Consider the following 26,378-nt stretch of genomic DNA (forward strand, 5'->3'; position numbering starts at 1 on the left):
AAATGCTAAAAAATTTCTATATTTTAAATTAATTACAAAATACCGATTTCGGAAATATTCGGAAACCTGATTAGAACCGGAAGTCTGATTAAAACTGAAATCTTCAATATTACGGAATCCAGTTATGGCATTTTTTATTTCGTGATTACCACTTAATAATCCCGATAAAGTGTTGCCATACTTTTCATCACAAAATCCCCACTAATAAATTGTTTCTTTTAAAGACTTAAGACGGTCTGACATCTGCGCAAGCCTCTAGTGCTATAACGGTTAATTCTGACCCGTTCTATTTAAAGTACTATAGTATACTTATCATAGTATGTACCGTCATTGTCATATACTCTGATCTTTTCTTTTTTTTATGCGATATGCTACTGTAGCGACGTATCAAACGTGTACACTATCTATATACGTAGCAGAATATTCTTTCTGGAGCTTCTATACAAAAATAGATTCATTTCTATGTTACCAAATTTCAGTGTAATTTAACGACAACAGACAAGCTACAACTTTAATGCTAATTCTATTACTGCACCAATCACAAGTATATGAAAATCCAATAGTTATCAGTATAAATAGCGGACTAGCGTACTGTATCAGCAAAAAAAGTTAAATATATCATTATTATTATTTAGACCAATACTGTTTTATAAAATATTCAATACTTCATTTAAAGGAAAATAAGAAGATACTGTATATCGATTATATTAATTGCCTAATTTCATTTTATAAATCAATATTTATTATTATTGTAAGAAAAATACGATACAAAATAGCAAACAATAAAACATGCAGTTGAACGATCCGTTGCAGTAACTGCACAAGACAAAATAATGTGGAATGTAGACATTTATTTATTAATTTGTTTTTAGAATATATTTTATTGTGATAGTCATGACATAAAGTGTTTTATTTATCTGCACAATTAACAAAGTTGCTTTAATTTATACACGAACTTCTGTTATATAATATATATAATATTCATATCAAAGCAAGTTGACAAAATATAATGTGTTTATTGTCCACCTTTATCATTTGTACTGACCAGACAGATAATTGCATTCAATTTAAAAAAATGTTTAATTATATGTTATAGAATAAACGACAGCTAAAACATCAGCGATATAACTGTAAAATTAACTAAATATCTTTAAAACGCAACATAATATTTGCCAATGAAAATACTGCATTACCAACTTAACTGACAAATGCACTCCCTAAAAACTTTACTAATCATTATTGCAAGTATAACTTGAACTAGGTGCATAAAAAAGCCTCAATATGGCTGCACTTTGTACTACTGTTTCTTTATATTTAATTATTATTTTATAATGCAGTCGTCTATTAAAAACACATATAGACGCAACTTGCAATTAAGAACACAAATAAATTGTATAAAATACATAAATTGATATGTAAACCATACTAACCAAAGCGATATAAGGAACACCAATTATACTCGACAAATATCATCGTTATTTATTGCTTTATCCGACTTACCCGTAGTCTACAATCGAATATGACGCTTTTTAGAGGGTATATCGAGAAACTTCTAGAGATTTCTGGAAAGTTTGTTAATTAAGTATTATTACTGATTGTAAATAACGCTGTAACAATTTTATAATACGATGGTATTCACAGTTAAAAAGCTTTGAAATATCCCGAACAGCGATAGAGAGCAATTATCTATGCTCTATATACTCTCGTCTATAGTTTTAAGCTATACTGCCTCAATTCATTTATATCCTGATTATTAAAATAAAATAAGCTTATATTTTTTACTATTAATACAAAAATAAAAGTAATCAAGGTAAAGAACGGGGTATAAATAAAACAAAATTATAAAGGGATACATGTCGATTACAAAATTAAAATTATATTAAATAATATAACAATAAACTGATTATATGGGTAATTAATTAACATAATCGAATGCTGTTTTATAAAAACAGATATATAATAAATGCCTACAATGACACTTCATTTATACGTAGACCTCTACAATAAAACTTTTGACCACCCGCCGCAGTAATAAACATAACATTTTTTATAACGTAAAATAATTAACAAAGTATTTAATAAAATTTAAATAAAGACATGGCTAATATTTTAGTTTGTAATAAACATAATAAAAAGTTAAAAAAAGATAGAATAGAAAATATACGTACATAATAACTTCAAAAATATGTGAATAGAGCTAATGTAAACACTAGCATATCTAATTCCGTATTACGCAGTCTCTAATATTTTGACTGAAGAACTTGTATCCACGGTCATAAATAAATTAAAAACAATAGTCAATAATGGAACTACTTTTTTTGTTTGTACGGAAACATTAAACTCTTTGTACGCGAATGTGATGTATAAAGTATCACTATTGTGGGAGATGTTATATTAAATAAGACTAGAAATTGAGCGATTGAGTGGACAATGCTTATAGATAGAGAGAAATATAGTAAAAGTCTAAGATACGCCATCTTTTTCCTATGCTCTATCTCTACCTTACAATTACGATATATACATATTATGTCTCCCATTACCATTCAACTGTTCACAAGAACTGACGTCACTAAATCAAAATTATTATCTCTCACTTACTGAAAATACCTTTACATGTTGTTTAAAAACAAACCGTCAGTTCACTGAACAAATTATTCACTTAATGTATCACGATTTATAAAATATATTATAATTTTATATTACTATTAACAATTTAAAAAATAGTGCTTGTCAAAATGAGATATCTAAATTAAACAATAAAACATGTATTATGCTTATAGCGCTGCTAGAACTAAAATAAACTTTGGCCAAATAACAAACTTATCACATGCTGAATAGAAATTAATATTTACTGTGCACTAGAGCACGGCGTTTACCACAATTTATAAATGGACCACAATAGAACTGTATTTCATACAAGATTTCTTTCCCTAATTTGTTGAGACACACCAAATAACTGCGCTCGAGTGCACAACTCTATATCGAGTCATAAACAATACAGCTTTTACAAGCGTTCATGCTTTGCATTTTCATAATTTATTACAAAAATTAAGTCATTCATACGGACTTGTGAATAAATAAAAATATAACCGAACAATCTTTTACATAAAGCTGTCACAATAACTTTCTCTTAATTCTAACTACATACTCTTCATAAGAGTTCCCCGTTCGTCTAAACCAAATCTCATAGTGCCGCCTCAAACACTTCCTCATAAACTAAAGCATATAGAAATGAGACGAAAGTGGACAGAAGAAATGTTTCATATAGTACATGTCTGGCAAGAAAACAGTAATCCTATATTAATAATAATAAAAATATTAAACGTAGGCTACGCGCATAAATAATATGTAAAATACATTATAGGTAGGTGTATGCGTCCAATTAGTGATCTTAAGGCTAAACTGTACTTGTATAATTTTGTACCAATAATCCTTCTCTATCGGTAGAAGCAACTAGCATTCAATATCGCACATCTATTTATTGACAACTATTAAAAAATGTCGAAATAATAGACATATTACCTACATAGATCAGCAATGCAAACTGTAAAACAAATAACAGTCTGCAGGTTAGAGCAAGACAAACAGACAATACCAAATGCATATGTTTCCAAGCATATGTATATTGAGCCGGCGCGGCGTCAGTATTCAATGAAAGAGATTTCTTGCTGAATTTCATAATAAATACATTTAGGTGTCACAAAAGCAAAATTTCAATATATATTTAAATGAGCGATACCTAGATGGTATTCAACTAAGAAATATTATCTACATTACACATGCACTCCTGTAATTTGCCTTGTGGTCTCGCTCTAATCATTACTTTACCAATCTATAACGTTAACAGATAATACATCTATTATCGAAACGATCTAATACAAATCTTAATATATTCGAATTTGACGCGTATTAAAATACCATATTATACTTTGTTCAGCGATAAATTGTACTAGCCACTGTCTAATATTTATATTGTCAAAACATCGAAACTTAAGACCGACCATCGGTACAGTATTTGTAAAACTGCAACATTAAAATTCCATTTTTATCTCAATTATTACAATGTAACATTCAGATTATCAAATAATCAATTACAATACAATTAAATCGTAGTGTAAAATTACAATTATAAAATTCCAAATTAACCATCATCGAAATAAACACAACCATATCGATTACAAGGAGTTCAAGACCGTAATTTTATAAAATGAGTTATAAAAAAGTTAGTGGCAGTGATTAGGGCTTATATTTATTACGAGGGGCGGTGTCAACGTTCTAGTTTCGATTATCATTCACATTACAATCGCATCATTGGAATGTTCGTCAGAATCTTCATCACAATTACTTATTATATTTTTCACAAAAATATATAAGATGCCTTTAAACGAAGTATTAGGTCTTGAACTCCGTTACTTACATAAATTCAAGTATAATATAATTGTAATATAATAATTCACATTGAATACAAAAATGTGATTACTAATAATAACTAGTCATAATATGCAATAATAATAATAATAATATGAGTGGTTTCTCTTAAAATACTGGATACACATAGATTAAAAATAAACCTCCAACCCTCCGTCTGATAAAACTTTTTTACCTGAAAGATAAATAACAATGATTTTAAATATGTCTCACATATTTTATATTTAAATACATATCTATGCATCCTCACATAAGGGACTTTTCTATTTCGACGAATTAAAATTTCAAAGAAGACCAAGTGCCATTCGTTTAGATATAATTCATATTGTAAATGCGTAAGTGTGTCACTTTGTTTATTACTTCAGGACTAAACGGTTGAACGGATTTTAATGACACGAGTGCTTATGGCACTCTTTACCGGGGAAGGACTTATGGAGCTGCTGAAACCAACTCTCCCACCTGAAGATAACGTCGACAACTTCAGTCTGAAGGCACCGCTAGGGATTCCAAACTCAGCTCAGCCCGTCTCGGATTGAATTGAAAACATACCTGCGTGCCGCACTAATGCACGGCGCGTATTTGATTGAGATCATCGTCCGAGTCTGTAGGCGGTGCGTGCTCGGATCCAGCCAGAACCGTGAGGTGAGTAGAATCACTCTGCAAGGTGCTGCATTCACCCCCGGCACAACCGCTGCTGCCACTCCAATTGCCACACTGAGCCTTCTTTTGCAGAGCTTGCACGTACGACTATTTGTATAACATAAAAAACAAATTTATTACAAAATTCTGGGTATACAAATCAAATCAAAAAAATATTTATTCGTCATCATTATCTCAGCCCGGAAGTCATTCACTGCTGAATAAAAGCTTGCCCCAAAGTGCACTGCTCGTATCCAACTCCTTACAGTGATCTTGACCAGATCCAGACTATTTATACATATAGGACATTTTAGCTGCTTATGTACGTCGATTATTTTGTATTAAAATTTTTTCCCTACTGTCCAGCTCCGTATACAGAATCCATCGAGAAACTCTGGCAAGAAATTTAACTGAATTTCTTTTTTTACATTTAGTTTATTTACACTATTTACTCATGTAAGTATCTATGTCTAACATTAAATGATTATCTCGTGTATGAACAACTATTGCCATGCTATGAGATTTAGTCATTTAGTATTTTTCCTTCAGACTATATATACTATGTATTTCTTTCTATACGTAAAAGAAAAGGTTTCTATACGTATAAGAAAAGCGTGTTTATTAGAAAAATATGAGTTCTTATAACTTACTTGAGAGATGACGTCACCGTGTGCGGTACGCACTTGGTACAAATATCTGTACTTGCGTTGCTTCATCTCGGCGCGCTGTTCGCGGGTTACGGGCCGCGCCTGCTGCGCTTTCAGGCGACGCTTTTGTGCACTTATACCTGTCATATTTGAATCATTAAGGTGCCATTACAAATTAATGATTGCAGTTCAAATGAGAACCTAATATTAATTATTGCAGTTCTAAGATTTAATTACAGATTTAAAACCTAAAGTGACTAATAAAGGGCATTTTTTATTTATCAATTATTTTCAGGTCAAATCTTCAAGATATGACCTGAAAATAATTGATAAATAAAAAATGAAATACGTTTACCTTAATAATATTATAAATGCCAAAGTTTGTAAGTATGGATGTTTGTTACTCATTCACGCAAACCTACTGAACGTATTTCGATGAAAGTTTACAGATATTGCTGTAAACTAATGCATCGGAATAACACATATGCTATATTTTATATTGAAATTATACGCGGATAAAACCGAGGGCACAGTTAGTAATATATATATAACTCACTCTGCTCATGGAATATTCCGGTGGCTGTGAGCGCGCACTGAGCTGTAAGCCCAACGATCGCAGCGGCAGGCCATGCAGCGAGGGTCAACCACGACAGTCGGCACGGTGGTAGCACGACCGGCTCCAACTTTGCGCGTTCCCATAACTGGAATTATATTTATTATTCTTATTACAAATCAGGTAGCAACGTTATTCGTAATTCAGGATTATATTGTTCAAACAACTAAACACCTGTTGAGTAATAAATAGGTGAGACTGAGGTACCCAGTCTCACCTATTTATTACTCAACTAAACTGTTTGGCTTAGTTAGTTCTGTAAGCTGTCGATTGTAGAATTAGATAAGGCAGTTAAATTACAGGAAGGATATTTAGTCATTAATATTTTAGTATTCCAGAATGGTATGCGAATTGTCGCAGTTGTCCAGTACTGCTTAGGTATATAGTATAACATATTAGTCTTCCAAAATAGCAACGCAGGAGTATTGTTTCGCAGCCGAAAACTATTCGCATTTAATATTACCATTACTTGTTTTGTCAGCTTGTTTGCCATCTCTATTAGATAAATATAGTCAATTATATGTTATATAACCCAATAGAAACTTCTGTAAACAAAAATAATTATATCTATTTTAAATTCGACAGTAGAGTGTTTTAGTCTGATGGTTTAATATTCCGGCAAGGTCATGAGTTCAGATTTAGTCGAAACAAAAAACTTTGTATTTATTTAAATCTCTGGTAAATCTAGTGATAGAGTCAATCATAATAAATAAAATAAATCGGAGTGACGGTGGTAGGTTTTCCGACAGTTAATAATTAACTGCTATTTTTGAGATACTAATCCTGAAAGTATATATTTTATTTATAAAAATTCGTAAAATTAATCATCATCTATCCTTACCTGTTTTTCTTTATTGTGAAAATAAAATAGTAATTGTACCGTAATGGTTTACATTGGACATGGCGGTGCACTAGTTAAGGATGACAGGATGATATATTAATAACAATATAACAATCACAAATGCTATCTAAGGTCGAGGGGAGAAGTCTCCGGAATCAATATAGTGCATAAGACATGTTTCAGATAGATGTCATTACCCTCGGCTCTTTCTGCATATACATTAGTAACCTAGTTTAAAAATAGAATCCTAGATATGATAATATTATAAAGCAAACAGCAACAAAATTCATACAGTTATAATAATATAAATACCTACTTGAGATAGAAATTATAAAACCAAAATTGGATGGGATAGGTATAAGTTTCTGACGATGAAACTGATTTATTGCTTTCCGTGCCAACGTAAGTCATCTTCTATTTATAGCCATAAACATTCGCACCTTATTTTATTCAAATATAAATATGTCTAAACTATTCCGAGTATAAGTAGGCCATACTGAAAGATTTTCAAACTGGCCACTTATTACAAAGCTAAAGATTTTCAAAGTGGCCACTTATTTCAAAGCTAAAACGAAACAATAATTCCAATTTTAAAATAAGGAATTATCTTGCTGCTGGATATATCTTATCGATATTTTTGATAATAAGTCATCCACAGAGCATCTAACAATACGTTTTATAAGAGTTGGCAACGCTCTTATTTGAGTTGAATTAAAATAGAATCCATATACACAAAAAAATGTTTTGTTTTCAGCGAGAAGAACTTTCACATGTTAACGACGCTTTCAAATTAATCTATGCTAAGAAGCAGTATTAAAAAAACATTAGTATCACTGTGACATACAGAAATTATTTTATTCCTAGTGATCCAAGCCTAGGTGTGACCTTTATACAGTCTGTACGTCATCCTGTATAGCAGTAATTGATGCAGTTGCAGTAATAGCCTATTGAATAGACGTTACATGACGGCATCATGCGCAGTTTCCTGTATAGTTATAGTTATTATTCACTGCACTATATCGAGACTATAACAACCGTAAATCTAAATTTAGAATATGGAATAATCTAGGTGCTGAAAAAATGCTTCTTATAGTATGAACATCATCTAGTACGGTAGTATTTGATAAAACTGCAGTTACATATACATATAACTTCATAATATTGTGTTCTCAATCGAAAATATAGTATGTACACCACTGCTAATGGTATGATATATATGGCGCCATTTACGACAAACATATATTTTTTATATTAACTTGAAATTAAAACTTGTTAAAATTTTTTTTCGGACTACTCTAATGCTGTTGGTCGTCCTTTGAAACTGTCCTTTACAGCTTCACCGGATGATGGGGACGAGTGCAGATGCAGATGGCACTCAAAACACACTTAAAATCTTCCGACCTAATTTGCTAATGACTATATTAAGGTGTATTAGACAAAAACTATATATTAACGGGAGTTTCAAGGCGTTTGTGGCCCGAGTCCTCACCAACATGCTGACCACTTTCATAAAGGAGGACTACTGGCAGATTGCCGTCATCACTGTCGTGACCACACCTATATTTATTTCAAAATCATTCATATGTATGTTTTTTTTTATTGGGTTGTTTGGGTTATTGTCAGATGCATAGACCTGTAGCACTGCGACCTACATAGATGTATTGTGCCCTTTTCAAAGTTCGCTACCTAGATCCGTCAGGGACAAAAATTGACGGTTATTCTTGTTTTTATCTCCTTAGGAAAGGATGTAAACTTTCCAAAGGAGATATTTCGTTTATGTATGAGTGGGCTACAACCACATAGGATGTGCAGTGGCGTTTCGTCTTCAATTAGTCTGTAAGATATTTATAATACGGCCAATTAATAGCCTGAATTAAATAAATAAATATGTCCTGATATATGGTCAAGCATCTTGATAAAGCAGCTTCACAATTATCAGAATTTTCAACGCTAATCAGGATGCAACCATTAGATCGTTGAGCATGTAGAATAATAGAACGGAATAGAACATTATACTGACCCATTTGAGCATCACCATCCTTTCAAAGAAGTAGTCTAAGGAAGTCGCTATCACCGCGCCCCCGTACACACTCGTACCAATTATCGTGAGAGCTGAAATAAAAACATTATTAATAAATAAAGAATCCAACACAATCCCAGAATAAGCAGAGCTAAGCTTGTAATATCTATCGATATCTACCTTTCGATACATACTTAAATTATTCATTTGTGAATACATATACAAGATTATGTATATAGTAATTACAAACATTGTAAATAACAAGATAAACTCATTGTAATGGATCGGTGGACCGTATGGGTGTCTAAATGATGAAAACACGTAGTTTATGATATAATATAATATATTGGAATACATTTACGAACTACCTAAAAGACAATGAATCAATAATAAAGTGAAGTATATGAAATAACATGACAAATAAAAGAATTGTTCTAAAAATATAAACTTAAACATAATAAAAATATCTAAACAGTTAGTGGCGGTCGGTCGCCAACACATTCACATAAATATTTGTATTGTCCGGGAATTAAACCATTTGAACACTTTGAACGGTGTATGGCTGTACTATATATTTATAATTTAAAAAAAATTGTGTATGGTTCGCAGAATAAAAATAATGATCATCAATATTATTACAAGAATTATTTACAAATAAATTATTAACAATTACTTTTTATCACCGCAAGTCTTGTAGACTTAACAAGACGGATTCAAATTTATATATACAGGTTTGTGCAGTGTATATGACCTATATATACTCTGAAAATGTCTAAAGTAAGCATTATAACAAGTTATTTCAAAGTTCTGAGATTGCTATTTGGCAATGACAGTGGTTAATCGCAACTGAGGGTCGAGTTCATACTCTCTTTTAAGATGTTTGGGAGAGCTTAATAGTTAATAACAAACAGCCGGGTATATTGATGTAAAAACAAGTCAGAAATAACACTACAAAGATTCATAATAAAGAATTATTATTTTTATAAATTACTATCATTTTCTCTTTCTGTCAAAATTTGACAAAAAACGACACAAGTCGCAACTACTTAGTATTCTTCTTATTAATTAAATTCAGATATTTTCTTTTATAAATAAAAATGACTATTAGCCGTTCTAGATTCATTTCTTGTCATTAATTACAAAATGTAGAACAATTTTGCATGTATGTAACTTACATTAAAAATAGTCATTAATTTACTGGCAGTATAATTATGTAATATAAAAAATTATAAATTATTAAATTATAATTAGCAAGTCTGTCATATATTCGGTTAATTCTAAAGTATAGAGTATATGATATATGTATGATACAATATCAGTACTACTAAAATAAGTGTTATGGAAAAAAGCTACTTAACGTCCTCTAACATTATAATATCATTCAAAAATCATGTAGCAAACGTAAAGTATTTAATATCAATTGTTTTTTTAAATTTAGGAAATCTAAGGAAAACTAAATTTGATGTAATCATGCAATCCATACCATCCTAACCAAAGGTCTGCAATTTTCGCGATATTAATTTAAAAATGATTGACTAATTGCATCTAACATTTCAAAATATAGTTGTACTTACTAAAACTGCGCTATAGGTATAAATCACGTTAGAGTAACTAGTATAAAAAAATAAATATACCATTTATTTCATTGTCGAAATATTATTTTGGTGTTACTGAATACGACCTTTCATCACGAATTAAGATTGTTTTAACAACTGAGTCGGAATATGAACACTTTATTTTAAATTACGGTTGGTTCAAATACACATTATGTATTCTAAATAATTACATATACCGGGAAACAATTTGAAAACAGACTATTTTGGTACCTCGTTACCTTCGCAATAATAATTTAATGTAGAAGTACGGTTAGTGGGCAACCTTCATTTACTATGGCAGGCAGGAATCGAACTCACAACTGGCAGGAAAACCACTACTCGTATTAACAAAATAGTTCACATGTAATACAGTCAAGGCAAAAAATATAAATAGATCTTGATTTATAATACGTATTCTGTAAATGAAATATCACGTACATTTTTAAGCATAAAATATTTGAATAGACATGTACATGTCTCAATACGTGTTTCAGATGACAGCCATATGTAATACATTTGATCCAAGGCTATTATTAATGCTGACTACATCAATTGAAAAATACGATACTTGAGTTTATCTCAAGTGTTGAATGATAAACGACAGGATATTAAATAATCATTGGAAAATTGCAGGCCACAAGACCTTTGTCGCATTCTATTTCTGAGGTCAAATAGCAAGCGTATATTTGTGTTTCAGATTGAAGGATGACAGATGCTTCTATTAGATAATAGTCAGGACGATTTATATGATTGATACAATCAGACTCACAAACATGTTATACAACGTAACACAACATCAACAACAGTAACAATGGTTTCAAAAATATTCGAATCTACAATATTTTGGTAAACCTTCTAAATAAAAAATACACAAATATACATCTTCGTCTGCAAAATCATCAATTATATGTATAAGAAAATTAATTATAGTGCCTCATTTAAAACCGAAACATTTTACAAATACATAGATAACAAGTTGATTGTAAAAATATGGTTATTCTGATAGTCATTCCAGAGAAGTGTTCCATAAACTATTTTTAACCATTCTAGACCCAACAATATATATGGAGGTGACTGTACCACTGACGTAAACAGTTTATGATGTCTCCGGTGTTGTCCTTATCTATAGGCAATTGTTGCGACTGTAAATCAGTGCAACATTGTTCTTAAGTAAATAAGTGACCACTTACTTGTAACCACTGTTTACTCTTTCAATTGATATAAATAACTCACCCTTCTTCCAGTATAGATTGATGACAGCAAAGAATATCCCGGAACCAAGCAATGCCACCACACATAGCCAATACTGAAACAATATATGACATTATATATCGTTATACAATTTGCTAGAATACCCGAACGTCCTAAGGGAATATTACTATCATAGCGCCCTAAATAAAAATGTGCGGATAATTGTATTATATGAGAAAATTAGTGCCGTCCTAGATATCATGTAGACCACGGTCCAGTGCTGGTCATCAAACGATTACAATATATAAAACAACTATATGACGCCGTCTATGATTTGATTAAAAATTCATTATATAATTATAGGCGGCGTATAGAAACTTGCTATTGGGGAGTATTTCTCCCAGTCTTTCTCTTTCTTTAGCCTTTTTGAGACGCCTCATAATTAATAACATATTCTGAAATTTTTAATCTCCTAATTCCGTCATTTTTATAGGAAACATTAATACAAAAACAGTCAGTTCTTGCCTTGTCACTATTTTACAATTTTATTATGCGTATGTAATGATAAAAAAGATTAGCTATTTTACTTTGAGATTTCTTACACTGTCTGATATCAAGAAAAGGGCTGTAGTGAAGAAAACAGAATAGTCTGTTCTCCTATTGACTTCCTAATGCATTTTAGAAGGAATTGTATGCTTAATTTGTCCACATATGATATATATTGATTACCGCTTGCTGTGTGAAAAGGAAATATAAGTTATATTCCCTATTCACCATTCAAGTTATAAGTGTAGTTGCTTTGTAGAATCAGCTGAATCTTCCTTTGGGACGAAATAATAAAGAACTAGGCTTGTTCATCGTTGGATTGTACAAAGCAAATACTGTTATGATTCGTATAAAGTAGTATTTTAAGATCTTTGAAACGTCACAAATATTAATAATCCTATTCTTAAGTACCAAAGGAAATGCTACTTTATTTATTCCAGATAATGATACATTTTAGGTAAATATTGTAGAAAACAAATAAAGACTCTTCTGTTGCAGCGCTATTTTAATATTCATAAAGGAATAACGGTGCCTCAGAAGAATCCTTTGTCCGTCAAATGGCTTAAAATGCATTAATAAGTAATTAGAATAGTGATGTGAAAAAACAAAACAAGTCTTTAACGATTTATTATCCACATTATGTAGATATAAACTATATCCATAAATAACGTATTTATTAATGACCAAATGACAAATTAGCTTTCCAACGGTAAATATACACATAAAAACAAGTATCTTAGTTTCTAAATTGGCATTATTAATTAATTGAATTAATACTTTCGCTCGAGATACTAATGTATGTTTATATTCAGAGAGAATTTTATTATTGAGACACAAAATATTTTTATATATTTTGTGTCTCAATAATAAAATTGAACGGAAATAAAAGTTGTACTTTCTATATATTTTTAGGACGATTACAATAAAAATAAGATTCTTATATTAACGCAAGCGTTGTTTATTGAGTTTTTCGTTACTCTATAAACAAATTCACAATTGAAAACGCCAAGCACAGGATTTTGCCTAGAATTATATGGGTTGTAACTAATATTATAAGTAATAATATGAGTTTGTTTGGTACGCTTTCACACCTAACCAAAGACTTTAACAAAGATGTTCATAAAAGACATATACTTATTAATCTCAATATATATATGTCTAAATGCGAAAGTTTGTGAGTATGGACGTTTATTGTTGTTGTTTGTTACACAAAACTACTGAACGGATCGGTTTGACGCGGGTGAAACCGCGGGCACATCTAGTAGAACATAACTTTTATCACGGACAATTATACGATGTCGCAAGCAGAATAAATTATATTTATAAAACAAGGTGTATATTTATATACTTGAAATACATTGTAATAAAACTAAATTATACGTTGCTCGAAATAACAAAGTATATTACCAATATAGACCTTATGTTTATAGCTTTAATACTACTGAGACAAATAATTTCGACCTAGGGCAAATATTAGTCTCATCGAAACATATGTTTCAAACCGACAAAAATTAATGTAGAAACCCTATTGATATCATATAAAATTATGTCAAAATTATTAACAGTTATTTTATAAATTTTATCAATTTATTCATTTGCTCTCGACGTCTATCCTGAAGGATTTAGTACAACACATTGTAATAAAAACCAATTATTACAATTAGCAAATATATCGCGAAGCACGATTTAGAAAATATACGTTCAAATTGACATAGCTTCGGAATAGCTTTAGCCGCGATAGATAAATTTAGAGCAACACATTGACAATAAAGAAACTAATAGGCCGGCTTACTGCGAATCTAATAAAGCGAGAGGTTTTTTCTTCTGTAGGTAGTATGTCCAAATTTGACAAAGTCCTGTACCTGGGTACCTTTGTCGTACCTACTATAGCCGTTAATCGCTAGCTTTGTTACCGCGAGCATAAAATAGGCGATATTTTGTCTCTTACCACGGGGAGATTTATCAGATCATTTGTCATTAATATTACATAAAAAAATAGGTACACATCAATAATGTATTCATCAATTATAATCCTACGCCAGCGGGGGTAAGTGCTTGTAATGTCGGCTCATGACCCCATTACCAGCAATGTACCATGTCAGGTTCATCTCCTCGCAGTTCCCCTGGAAACCGTCGTGATAAATTCCTTGTGAATTTATCATGATGGGCTAACTGATCTGACCTTCTTCAAGTTATCATCCTCCATTGGTGCCCTTCTAGCTAAATCGTTAGCGCAGGCGGGTGCACCATTCCATTATCACCCATTAAAAAAAAGTCCTACGCCAGCAGAACGCGACACGGTTATTGAAAAGAATACTTAATTAATTACAAAATACGGTCAAATTTAAGTAGTTGCAGTTATTCCTTGCCATATACAAACGGAACAGGAACACTTGTCCGCTAATGTCAAACGTTTATTCGCTGTACTAATGAAAAGTGGATGTTATTAAAAAATTACGCTCAGCTGCACTTTCACTAATAGCTTGTTGCTTTCACCACAACCTTTGGTACAGTCAGTTCCAATGTCGATTGACATTCTTGTCCCCTGTCGCGAACTGAGCTACATAACACTCTAATTATTACATAAAATAACAATAGGCTACAATTTTTTATATCTGTTAGACGGTCTCTGTCGTCATGAAGTTTACCACACCACCTTTACTTCCGATGGTCGCAGGTTCGATTCCTCGCACGGTGCAAACATTTGAATTCATGAGTGATGTTTTGTATGTATATATCATGTATATTTTACAAAAAAAAACTAAGTATTTGTAGCAGTTGTCTACTACCCATAACACAAGTTCTGCTTACCGTGAGACTGTGTTAATTGCCTAGGGTTATTTATTTATCTGTTGGACTGAAAGAAACACTAAATGTTACCGGAAACTTACCACAAGTCGCCAAGGAAATACAAATAACACACGGTTAAGCAGTTTCTGAAATGAATACCTGATTTTTATTTCGGTAGTATAAGTATAGTACGTCCCAATTATTTTTAAATATTGTTTTACTATACAGACATTGTTCGTTTAGGCTTATATTATATCTACGATTTATTGCGGCTGACTAATGGCAGATACTAAGCTTATGTTTACCGGCCGATCGATTGTTAATGTACATTTTATATGTATAATGTAGTAAGTGCTTGGCATTTAGATAACGTAAGTACAAGCGCACTCGTATTCATCCAAAATCATATTTTTAATATGGAATGCATTTGTTATTATCACTTATATTTAGAAATAAATTGCAAGTTTTATTAACCGCCAGTACATACTTGGATTTCTATATATAAACCAAAATTGACTTAATTATTTATCTGTGATGACTCGTGTTTTAACTTTAATTAAATGTAATACCGAGAGTATTAAGAGGAAAGATTTGATTGTGTTTGTTTGCACTGAATAGTCTCCAAAACTACTAGACCGATTATAAAAAGTCATTTACTATTAGAATCCTACATTATCCCATTTAAACATAGGTCCATAGGTAATCAGGTAGACCAACATGAAAATGTTGAATCTAAAGTGTAAAAAAATACAAACAAATCCCTATATCACATAAGCTGCGGAAATTGTTTACAGTAGATCAAAGTTATGTATTGGTCGTTCGACATGTTTATATTTCTGATTTTTGAGAACCCGTGTGAAGCCGGAGCGGATCGCTAGTAGAAAATAAAATATCATTATGCTCTTAATTATTATTCCCATTGTAGTGTGCCATTCATTTTCTCACGTGTTTTCGCATTCTAATTGGTAGCATAGGAGGTTAATAGCTTATCGCTGTCTCCACGTTTTAAGCATCGTTTTATAATATTTTCGACTTTATTAAATACCATGTATAATATAAATTAAAGGTGAGGTTATCATAATCACCTCCGTCCGCCGATTATCTAGAACGTTCCCCTTCCAATTACTCCTATCAGTACCCGCTGTCATGCCTATACTATACAGTAAAGCTCAATTCACAATCATTAAAAATGTATATCTACTCCATTTTCCTAACTACGCCTTTCGCCATGTGTTTGCACATAAAAAGTGAAACCCGATACGAACCGGCGGTATAGCAGTGTAGCTGGCTCTATGTGTAGCGAGGAATCGAATCAGCGTGTTTATAACGCTCAAATACTCGACCGAGTCAATAGGCGATCAACGATGCATGCAGTGTAGTCCTGCATGTAATAGTTCGCGACTGGGATCGCTCAATTTAGTTCGCAGCGTTCTAGTTCGTTCGTACTCAACTCTAGTGAAACAAATAGCAGTAGGCTACTTAATCTTTAGGCATATTCCTATTTTTCCCGGAACGAAGAGTTATTTTAGCAAAACCTTTTGCAATGTATTAAACAAGCTAAAGAGCAAAAAACTGAGAACTAGTTTCGGGATCGCTCTTCGGAACAAGTTCGTTCGCGATCTACACACTACCCACTAATCCATCCAAGTCAAGTGCTCACTGCAGTTAGTTTAAACCTATTTTACAGTCGCATATATCTATGTTAAAGTGTCTGTCTACCTATATATCTTTGATAACATTTCACTATTGGAAATTGTAATATGCATTTCTGTTGAAGGATGAGATACGTCAAATAGATTAAGAGGATATGGAGGCTGATATCATAGTCCACTCGGTATCACGGGCTTCACATGACACGATGTCCGTGTTGTGAATTGTGTTCGTGTATATAGGCGACGAGTACCACATCCATCAGGTGAAACATAAGCTTGTTTGCCACTCGATCTATATAAAAAAAATAGATTGTATCTCGAGAAAGTACAGGCGATCTTTTCTATCAGCAAAGTAGACAAAGACGCAGATAATAATTAGTAAATTAAACGCATCATATTATATACGACCAAAATGACATCTCAATCCTCTTAGCAACGCGTGAAAGTACCACGGCAATTATTTCTTAACGTTATTTCAACGATGATTGGCGACGGTTGCCATTTGGCATTCGGTGTGCCGTCGACTTGTTTGCCACTCCACATAAAAAAACTTACTAATAGCCAAATAATATAGTAATACGTACAAAAGGCAACTATAATATAAATAATAAATAAATAACCCTGGACAATTGACACAGCGCCGTCTGATATAATTTCTTAGATTTTTTTTAAATACATACATAAAAAAAACACCTAGACCGAAACAAATAATCATTCACTTGGGATCAAATACTTGGTTTGCACCGTGCCGTGGGAATCGAACCCGCAGCAATGGGAAGTAAAGCGGTATGCTAAACCGCTAGATCACCGAGGCCGTCAGTATAATGATGATATAGAAAAATATCAATAAAATTGCGACTATAATCATAATATTCCCAGTATCAATAATACCTACTCTATCATTATTGCATATGAATACTAAATTGGCGATTAGGTACAATTCAAACTGTCTGTTACAGAGTATCGATAATGTTGGCTCATGTTGCATACAACATATCACTTGACAATGTTTGTGTCTGTACTTTTCTGTAAATTAGTAATATGCGTTTGTATTGCACGTGATAAGATACTCTTATCAATAGTAATAACTACAAATAATATACTCGAATCAGATCGTTATATCCCTCAAAGGACACCTTTTAGGCATCGCATTTTTGCATGTTCCAAAAAAGACGAAAATGTCAGTCAGACTCAGAAGTCGAATCGAAATTTTTTAACATATCCGTCCATATAACTATTTTATATTGTGTAATTATTTTTGAATAAGAAATATACTATTAATGCATAGATAATTTAATCTGTACCGACATATGAGACGTTTATAATTTAAATTTATAATTTTACGTCGAATGGCAAACAGTATTCAGTACGAACATGATTGGTTACAATTTAAAATGCCTACAGCAAAATCAATTGGAATCGATTTTGCTGGCTAGTATTATATAATCATAATAGAATAGCAGCCATTTTTAGAATCACTGAAACATTATAAATTCTGTTTCGTTGAATATGGTTCACATTGTGAACTAAACAAGTCGAGCATGGCATAATAACAGACAAATTATATAGCGTTTGTCTTTTGAAGGATGTTTAAAAAAATTATGTTATAAAATATCTATGAAAGACTGAATAAAAGTGAATATAATTCCGTGTATTTTGTTTAAATAAGATGTGCACCGACTTCCTGGATTTCAAACTGAAATAACAGCCTGTACTGGGAACAGCCAGACACAAAACATGTGTGGTCATGACCTATAATTTTCAGACCAATCGAGATACGAAATAGTGTATACATGTAATTTCAATTAATGTTGGATCTACCAGAACATTATTTTTAAAATACATATAAAATATTACTTACAAAACGTTACAAACATTCTTTAGTCGAATGAAATCTACTAATAAATTTATAATTAACCAAGAAGTGTTAAATATTTAATAATTCGAAGGACAGCAATTATTTTAATGAGAGTTCAAGTTTACTACGAATTTAGAAACACTAGACGTCTCCTTGAACTGGAAATTCAATAAAAAATAACGTTTCCAATTAAACGGAATAATATATATCGTTTATTAATTAATATGTCATATTTCGCGAACGTTCTAAATATTGTCATACCTATATTTTCTAAATAAACTAGTTTAATACCGTTTTTGTAGTATTAAAGTCCTCAAGAAATTCTTCAGTGACAGGACTGTATTTACCTACATTAAAGGTACAATATATATATCAACTAGCAGACCCGGCCATGCGTTGCTGTGTCTAATAATAGACAAATCATTTACAATAAAATAAAATTGCGACTATAAATTGAGATGTAAGCTATCCCATCTTTCAAGTTGGACCAAATTTCACACAATATGCGGATCAAATTTGCAATTGGTTCAGTAGTTTAAGAGTACATCGCGGACAAGAAAGAAATCATTCTCATGAGTCTCAAGTGAAAATATTAAATTGTTACCTATTGGATTACAAACAGTACGTAATAACAATCAAAGCAGACATATTACGCTCGACATTGTACATGGCGTACAGTAGTACATAATCGCGAACAATCGAGGCCGCAATTACATTGTTAAGCCGAATGCACTGCTCCAGTGCATCCCATACGCAGATTCAATTACTGTCACCTACATACATGTTTTAAACTAGCAGTTACATTGTTGTAGCCAACACCTACACCAATTTGATAATACTATAAATTATTGCCTGCGACGACTTCGCTGGTCAAGTGGTTTAGCATACCGTGTTACTTCCGAGGGTCGCGGGTTCGAATTCTAGCACGGCTCAAACATTTGTAATTATGAGTATGATTTGTATCGGTCTGAGTGTTTTCTATGTACAATGAAATACATATGTATGTATTTTTGAAAAAATATATATCTACGAATTTGTATCAGTTATCTAGTACCCATAACGCAAGCTTCAGCTAGCTTAACTTGGGACCAGATGGCCTGTTTGAATTGTCCTGGGATTATTATAGATAAGTATCTACAGTTGCGCGCACTGATGTAAAGTAACTAATAATAAAATGTATTGGACATTATATTGATATTATTAACGTTTTCAAGTATTTAAACTCTATATCAATAGTGTCACTATGAGTAAAGTATATACTTGTTAGTGTACGCAGTATAGTACTACGCTTCATTATAATATTTAGAGGTCCTGCTTTGTTTGCACAAAGGACTTTTTGTATGCAACAGATAAAATTCCCCGGTGTGATTACACGGAATTTGATGTGCGTTTTGCAATGCAATTATGTAGATCTGTGTAGATCTTCTATCTTCATCTACACAGATGAAGAACAATAACCTCGGCGTGTTTACTCTACTGCTAAAATCTATTCCGATTAATCGGTTTATTTTATACCATTAATTACGTTTCAAGAGTATGATGAGTATTTACTGAATTAGATTGAAATTGATATTGTTATCGAATAGCATACTCGAATCGCATACTTTCAACTTTATAAAAAAACTATAAAAATTACTCAATGATATATAGAAATATATTAAAATTATTTGTACAAATCAAAAATCATATATTCCTGTAGGATATTCATTTTAGCCGCTTATAAACGTGAAAATTTTTGTATTTATATTTTTTCCATACCGTCCAGAACTGGCAGGAAACTCAAATGTTTTTTTTAAAGTCTGTTTATTTACATTGGGTTTTTATTTAGATGTCTATGTGCAAAGTCATCTGCACCTCTATCTGACCATTTAAAGCCGCTAAACTTCATTCATGTTTCAGTCTACGAGTGAATTGAGGACATGGAGCCGCTAAGCAGCTTGATTGTTGGCTGTGTATCAGTCTAAGGATGAGTTGAGGGCAGTAAAATTGAATGCAGTATGCCTCGGTAACGGCATTCACATCTTGTTTGACGGAATGGCAACGTACAAGATATACCATGGGAGTATAACTTGAAGTATAACTTGCGCATAACTTGAAGTCGCGATGTCGGCGAAGCCGTTCATGAATATGGGTTACGAGTGCCTCTTACCATCTGGAGAGTAGCTTTTTTGCTATACCAGTAATATAAAACTCATTGAACTATTTAAAAAAAATAGTGTAGCTTCCCCTTGTTAAAATTCAAAATGAACAAACGATCATTAAACTCCTGTCATAAACAATACATGAAATACCATAATCAAGTATGCAGATGCGCGATAAATTCAATTCGCCGTTCATCTGCATACATTGAGCGCTCACTCAATATACATATATTTTATAAGAAAAACAAAACATTAATACTTACTGTAGCAGGCCGACTATCGAGAAAATGGTCATAAATGGCCAAGCCCCCTACAGCCAGGAGGAGGCCGGTGTGGAAACCAGTCATGAACAGCCCAACATACTGTATCAACATTGTAATGAGGCCAAACAATAGACCGGCACACAATGCGACACCTGCGAAAAGAAATTATATAATTAATAATTTACATTATCTATTTTAAACTACTAAATATCGACCCGTCATTGGTGCCGTCAACAAATCGTGCTTGCATAACAGTTTTGAGCAGTGGATTATGACACTGCAATTATTGGATATGCACCCTATGTCCTTAAACCTAAAGACTAGTACCGCGTGGTGGCTTCATAGGTGTTACAGTGTAGTATGTGAATATCCATGGTACTCATGTCTGTAGGAGATAGTTATCAATTTCAATTCAGTCCAGTGTGCAATCAATTTATTTTATGTTCCATAATTATACGAAAAGGAATATCTTTTTTTAATTATAACAGACCCGTCGTTACTCGCGATTTCGTCTGTACTTTTTGTTATGAAATATAACTTATGTTCATCCTCATGATACAATCTATCTTCGCAAGTTTCATTAAGAGCCATCAAACTATGTCTATAAATAAGCAACAAACAGAGATACACTTTCGTATTTATAATATATAATGGATAATAACCCAGAACATTTCACAAGAAATATGTATACTTTACTTTCCTTATTAGAGAAGAATTTCAGCTAACTATTACCTTGCTAGTCAGGCAGTTAGCATAGATTTTTATTACAAGTCTCCTTGTGCTATTTTTATCGTGCTTTGTTCCCCTAGCCGTACACTGACTGCATTCTCACTCCGTAGACTACTTAATATTTAAATTACTAACCTACATTGCCATAGGGTGGCATCAGATACTCCTGCAGACATATTAAATAAACAATAGCAGAACCAAAAGTGAAACCAGTCAGGAACATACTGGCTTTGAAGCATCGGTAACCTGTAAAATATAATGAGAACAGTAAAAAATATTCATATTTTAGAGTGCCTGTTATAATCGGCATAACAATAATATAAATTTTATAGTTTTGATCCAATTGGAATCAAATATACATTAAGTGCTACAAGGAAGGAAGGGTACTACAATGTATTAGTGAAAACTGCATTCACTGATTATGAAATTGATAAAAATAGTACCTCATCCTCATCTAAAAGGACATAAAAATTATTAAAGAAATTCAGTGTTGAGTTTATCTGTTGTACAGTATCTGGTTTTCAATTTGGCCGTTTAGAAATGTTTTAGCAGATAAACAATACAACAGCATTGTGCATACTGGCGTGTTGATACAATTGCAGTTACTCGTATCGTAACATTTAAAACTTTGTTAGTGGCATAGTTTTAGTTGTACAATGGGAACTGTGTGTTTCTGTGTAACTAGTCTATTGAAACTCCATTGGTATCACTTCGTCTCTCCATTGTGGTACAGAATTGTCACAATGGAGAACTTGGTGTTCATGCTTTTATAGTTGAATCTTTTGTTATGTATTTTTTGCTATTTTATAATAAATAAACTTTTTTATAAAATAGCGAAAAACTAAATACTCTTTGATATATGTTGTAACAAACACACAAAGAGACACACGTACTAAGGGACGCCGACTTTTTTTTCGGAGTACTCTAATACTGTTGGCCGCAGCTGGCCTTTACTGCTACACCGAACGATAGGGGGAGAGTGCAGATGGCACTCCAAACCCGCGGAAAGAGTGGCTGAAAGCACCTGAAAACACCCGTCTGACGGATATTTTAGCTTGAGGACACGTCACGAGGTTCGAACCTCGGCTCAGGCCGTCATAATTTCGATCCCCGTTTGAATTGGACGGAGGATCGATCGGAGGGGGGATGCATACAGTACGAAGATGCTTGTACACGTACGTACAAGATTTTGATCTACAAAAATCAGTAAGACATTATGTCCTGATGATAATGCTTTTGAGAGACAAATTTAGCTAATATCTCTCATATTCGCTAAATTTGTCTCTTACATTTTTTTATTTCATCGAAGACCCATTTCACCCATGCAGAACAAAAAAATGTTCAAATCTCATTTAAGGTTCTCAGGTTGGTAATATTTTTCTGAACAACTAATCAACTTTGTTTTTATGTTAGAAAAAAAAGCTATTAGTAATTTTGACTGTTTTGCATTCATGGCTCTCAGAAATGGCTTAAGTGATTTGAATGCAGTTCTCCCTGTAATGTTTAGTGTTTGCTTTATACCAACGGATTTACAGACAAAAATTATACATGGTATTTTTAAAACCAGGAATTGAAAGTTATGATATCAGGTAGTAATAAAATAAAATTATAAATTGTCTGATAACATCAAAGGAATATTTTTTAGAAATTTTGTCCCTTTGTCTGTACATTTGTGTAGTTGTGACAACTGGTTTGCAATTTTCAAATTAGTTCAAACATAAAAGAATTACTCTGAATGTATATCTAAAGTCAGGGGCCTCAGCTAGTAGCAAATAATAAAAGAAAATTCCAATTGTACATAGGAATAAAGTGAACTCACCAAAGAGTGTATAAACAGTCCCAAAAACCATGTACATAGCACATATGACACTTATAATGGGGTCATAATCATAATCAATTGAGGTGCAAAAAGACCCCTCAATGTGGGGTCCATTGAATGGAGTTGTCATGTTCGGGGGGCCTCGTGTCACCTGCGGAACTAGCTGACCGACCGATGTCATTTTATTCTCCTTCAGATGTTTCAAATCAAATACCCCGTTGATGTCCAGCTTTGTGGAGATTTCTGAAAATGTTTACCCTATTTTTATCCTCTTATTTGCCATTGGATTTCACATCACCAATAAAATCATTGTTCATTATATTGTGTTGCTAGGAACTGTTATAATATATACTAAACTAATACAAATTATTAGGTTTTTATTATGTGTAAACATAGTTTTAAACACAGTTTATGTATTATTTTTTACTGTATTTTTTTATTAATAAATATTCAGTGATGGGGGAGAAGGGATTATTGGTAATGTTAACTAATTACTACATTGGTAGCACTGTACCAAGTCAAATTATCCTCCACATAACTCTTGCCAGAAACCATAGTAATAAATTCCTGGTGAATTTGTCATGATGATTTGTTATCATGATGAACCAACTGACCTGGCCTCGTGCTCATCCTATCATCCTCCACTGGCATCCTGCTAGAGTAAACAATTAACGAAGGTGGAGAATATATTCCAATAAAAAAATATGGAATGATACCCTTGTCTATTCTAACATATATACCGGTGAGATACTAGTCGAGCATGTTAGATTAGTTTCTTACTACAGTGACAGATTAATTCTGATGTTTTGTACCACAAGTATATTGAACTGACATATATTGTTGGCAATGTGGCTAACAGTTTTCATTATGAAGATTTACCCCAAAAGATGCTGATGATTCTTTAAATGGAATAAATAAATATGTACCTATATCTATACATAAATAAATTATAGAGCAAAAGCATGTTCTAATTTTGCTCTGTGTAGGTATGTTTGTTTTGTTCATAATTAGATGTTAATCCTGTTAATAATATTATTGAGTACATAGATTACTATATATTCAATTGCCAATAATTACAATATTTAAAAATTATTCAATTTAGTATTTGATTCATCTGTCAGTGACTAACATGTGCATGGATTATGAGTAATCAGAAAATTTGTTTCATTGCAGAAAATCTTATATATTTATAGTCTAAATATGATGACACATTTTTTGAATTCTGGTCTGTTCTTCAGTGTATTGAGAACCATTTAAATTTAGCTGCCTAATGTTTAGACCATAAATTTAATTAAGCTATTTTTGAGTGCATGTGATTCATTTTCTTGATTATTAGTGTATTATAAAAGTAGTGCCAAAATAAAAATGTTATCAGAAATTGAATTAAGAAAACTATCAAGTTATGTTGTCAATAATTCAGAAAAACAGATATATTTTTTATAATTACATAAAAGGCAAGTAGAAATTAAGTAAATTAAGGACCTGAGCAATTTATTTTTCTTAATGGATGAATAAAACCACAAGGGTCTGAGAAAATGCTTCTGAAATACTCAAAAACATAAAAACTACATACAATAATAATCAAGAACTGGTAGCTGGGAGAATTGTGGATAGTTTATAATCTAGCTACTAAAATAATGAACTCTCCTTCTCGTGTATATAAATATTGGAAAAAGCATGTCGGAAAGTATATAAACAAAACTGTTAAAAACTATTTGCACATTTGTAGCAGTACATGGTAACCAGTTCCATACACTTTCACTAAATGTCAATGAAAAATTGGTTCATCAAATCCTACAAAAAATATCATTGAGTCCATCACCTTCAAATCCAACAAATCCTTTGTAACGTTAATAAAGTAAACAGGCTATAAACTTACCGTTCAACCAACAACGTCGATTTCACATTGTTAATTTATATTACCAAGAAAACAATCTAATGAACGGTTCACAATAATGAAAATCAAAATTGTTTAAATAATAAATACATTACAAAAAAAAACGTTTACTGAAATGTGCAAATTTTGTATTTACAGTTAGAAAAAAAAAATAACAAAGGTACTACACTTTTCCGAGTTTCCCAGTTTTCTACTTGTGTCTCAAAGCTACGGACTAGTGTGCAATACTGCACAGTTAGAGTCAGACAGTTTTTACTTCATTTTCTCCTAGAGCTTGACTACGTCTTATAAATCGTAATTTCGGTTCTCAGAATTAAATACGTATAACGGTTTTACATTTTAATAATTTATATAAAGTGTGAAAATGGAAAATTTAAACTCTTAGACCTAGACTCACCCCTCAGATACGCTTAAGTGGGTCGCGTGCTGCTCTCAGATATCGGGTCACCGCAATGCTCCGGAACCAGTGTGGATGCCTGGGATGCGTTTATAACACTGCAGTAAATTGATTGATGTCGCCTAGTAATATAAATAATAAAACGTCACGGTTAAAATGGCATCTCAGGACTAGTCAACATTTCTATATTCTTTAATTATTAACTTCATGTTAAATTATATGAATGTTAAAATAAAACGTCATGGTTAAAATGGCATTACAGGACTAGTCAACATTTCTATATTCTTTAATTATTAACTTCATATTAAATTA

General features: G+C 32.2%; 1 protein-coding gene across 3 annotated transcripts; it reads right to left on the bottom strand.

Annotated features, from left to right (window-relative positions):
- Positions 1-1,835: 1,835 nt before the first annotated feature.
- On the bottom strand, positions 1,836-26,168 carry LOC131852962 (transmembrane protein 198). Of its 3 annotated transcripts, none has more exons than XM_059203717.1 (10): positions 26,067-26,168; positions 23,773-24,015; positions 22,089-22,199; positions 21,225-21,376; positions 12,017-12,089; positions 9,189-9,280; positions 6,271-6,415; positions 5,718-5,854; positions 4,978-5,175; positions 1,836-4,603 (listed from the first exon to the last, which is right to left on the bottom strand). In XM_059203717.1, exons 2-9 carry the CDS (start codon positions 23,951-23,953, stop codon positions 4,990-4,992), a joined length of 1,077 nt encoding a protein of 358 aa, XP_059059700.1. In that variant the 5' UTR covers positions 23,954-24,015; positions 26,067-26,168; the 3' UTR covers positions 1,836-4,603; positions 4,978-4,989. The 3 variants fall into 3 exon arrangements, with proteins under 3 accessions (XP_059059700.1, XP_059059699.1, XP_059059701.1); XM_059203716.1 differs by lacking the exon at positions 26,067-26,168 and adding an exon at positions 25,652-25,902; XM_059203718.1 differs by lacking the exons at positions 1,836-4,603; positions 26,067-26,168 and adding an exon at positions 25,652-25,902 and having other exon boundaries at positions 4,975-5,175.
- Positions 26,169-26,378: the final 210 nt, after the last annotated feature.

Source organism: Achroia grisella, unplaced genomic scaffold (genome assembly GCF_030625045.1).
Source record: "Achroia grisella isolate CSIRO2021 unplaced genomic scaffold, CSIRO_AGI_Agris_v1 utg874, whole genome shotgun sequence".
Lineage (NCBI taxonomy): Eukaryota > Metazoa > Arthropoda > Insecta > Lepidoptera > Pyralidae > Achroia > Achroia grisella.

Coding starts and splice junctions, on each gene's coding strand:
- LOC131852962 (XM_059203717.1), bottom strand. CDS start 23,953: ATGACATCGGTCGGTCAGCTAGTTCCGCAGGTGACACGAGGCCCCCCG. Junction 21,377..22,088: donor GCCACCCTATGGCAATGTAG/GTTAGTAATTTA, acceptor TTCTTTTCGCAG/GTGTCGCATTGTGTGCCGGT. Junction 9,281..12,016: donor CAATCTATACTGGAAGAAGG/GTGAGTTATTTA, acceptor TTTTTATTTCAG/CTCTCACGATAATTGGTACG.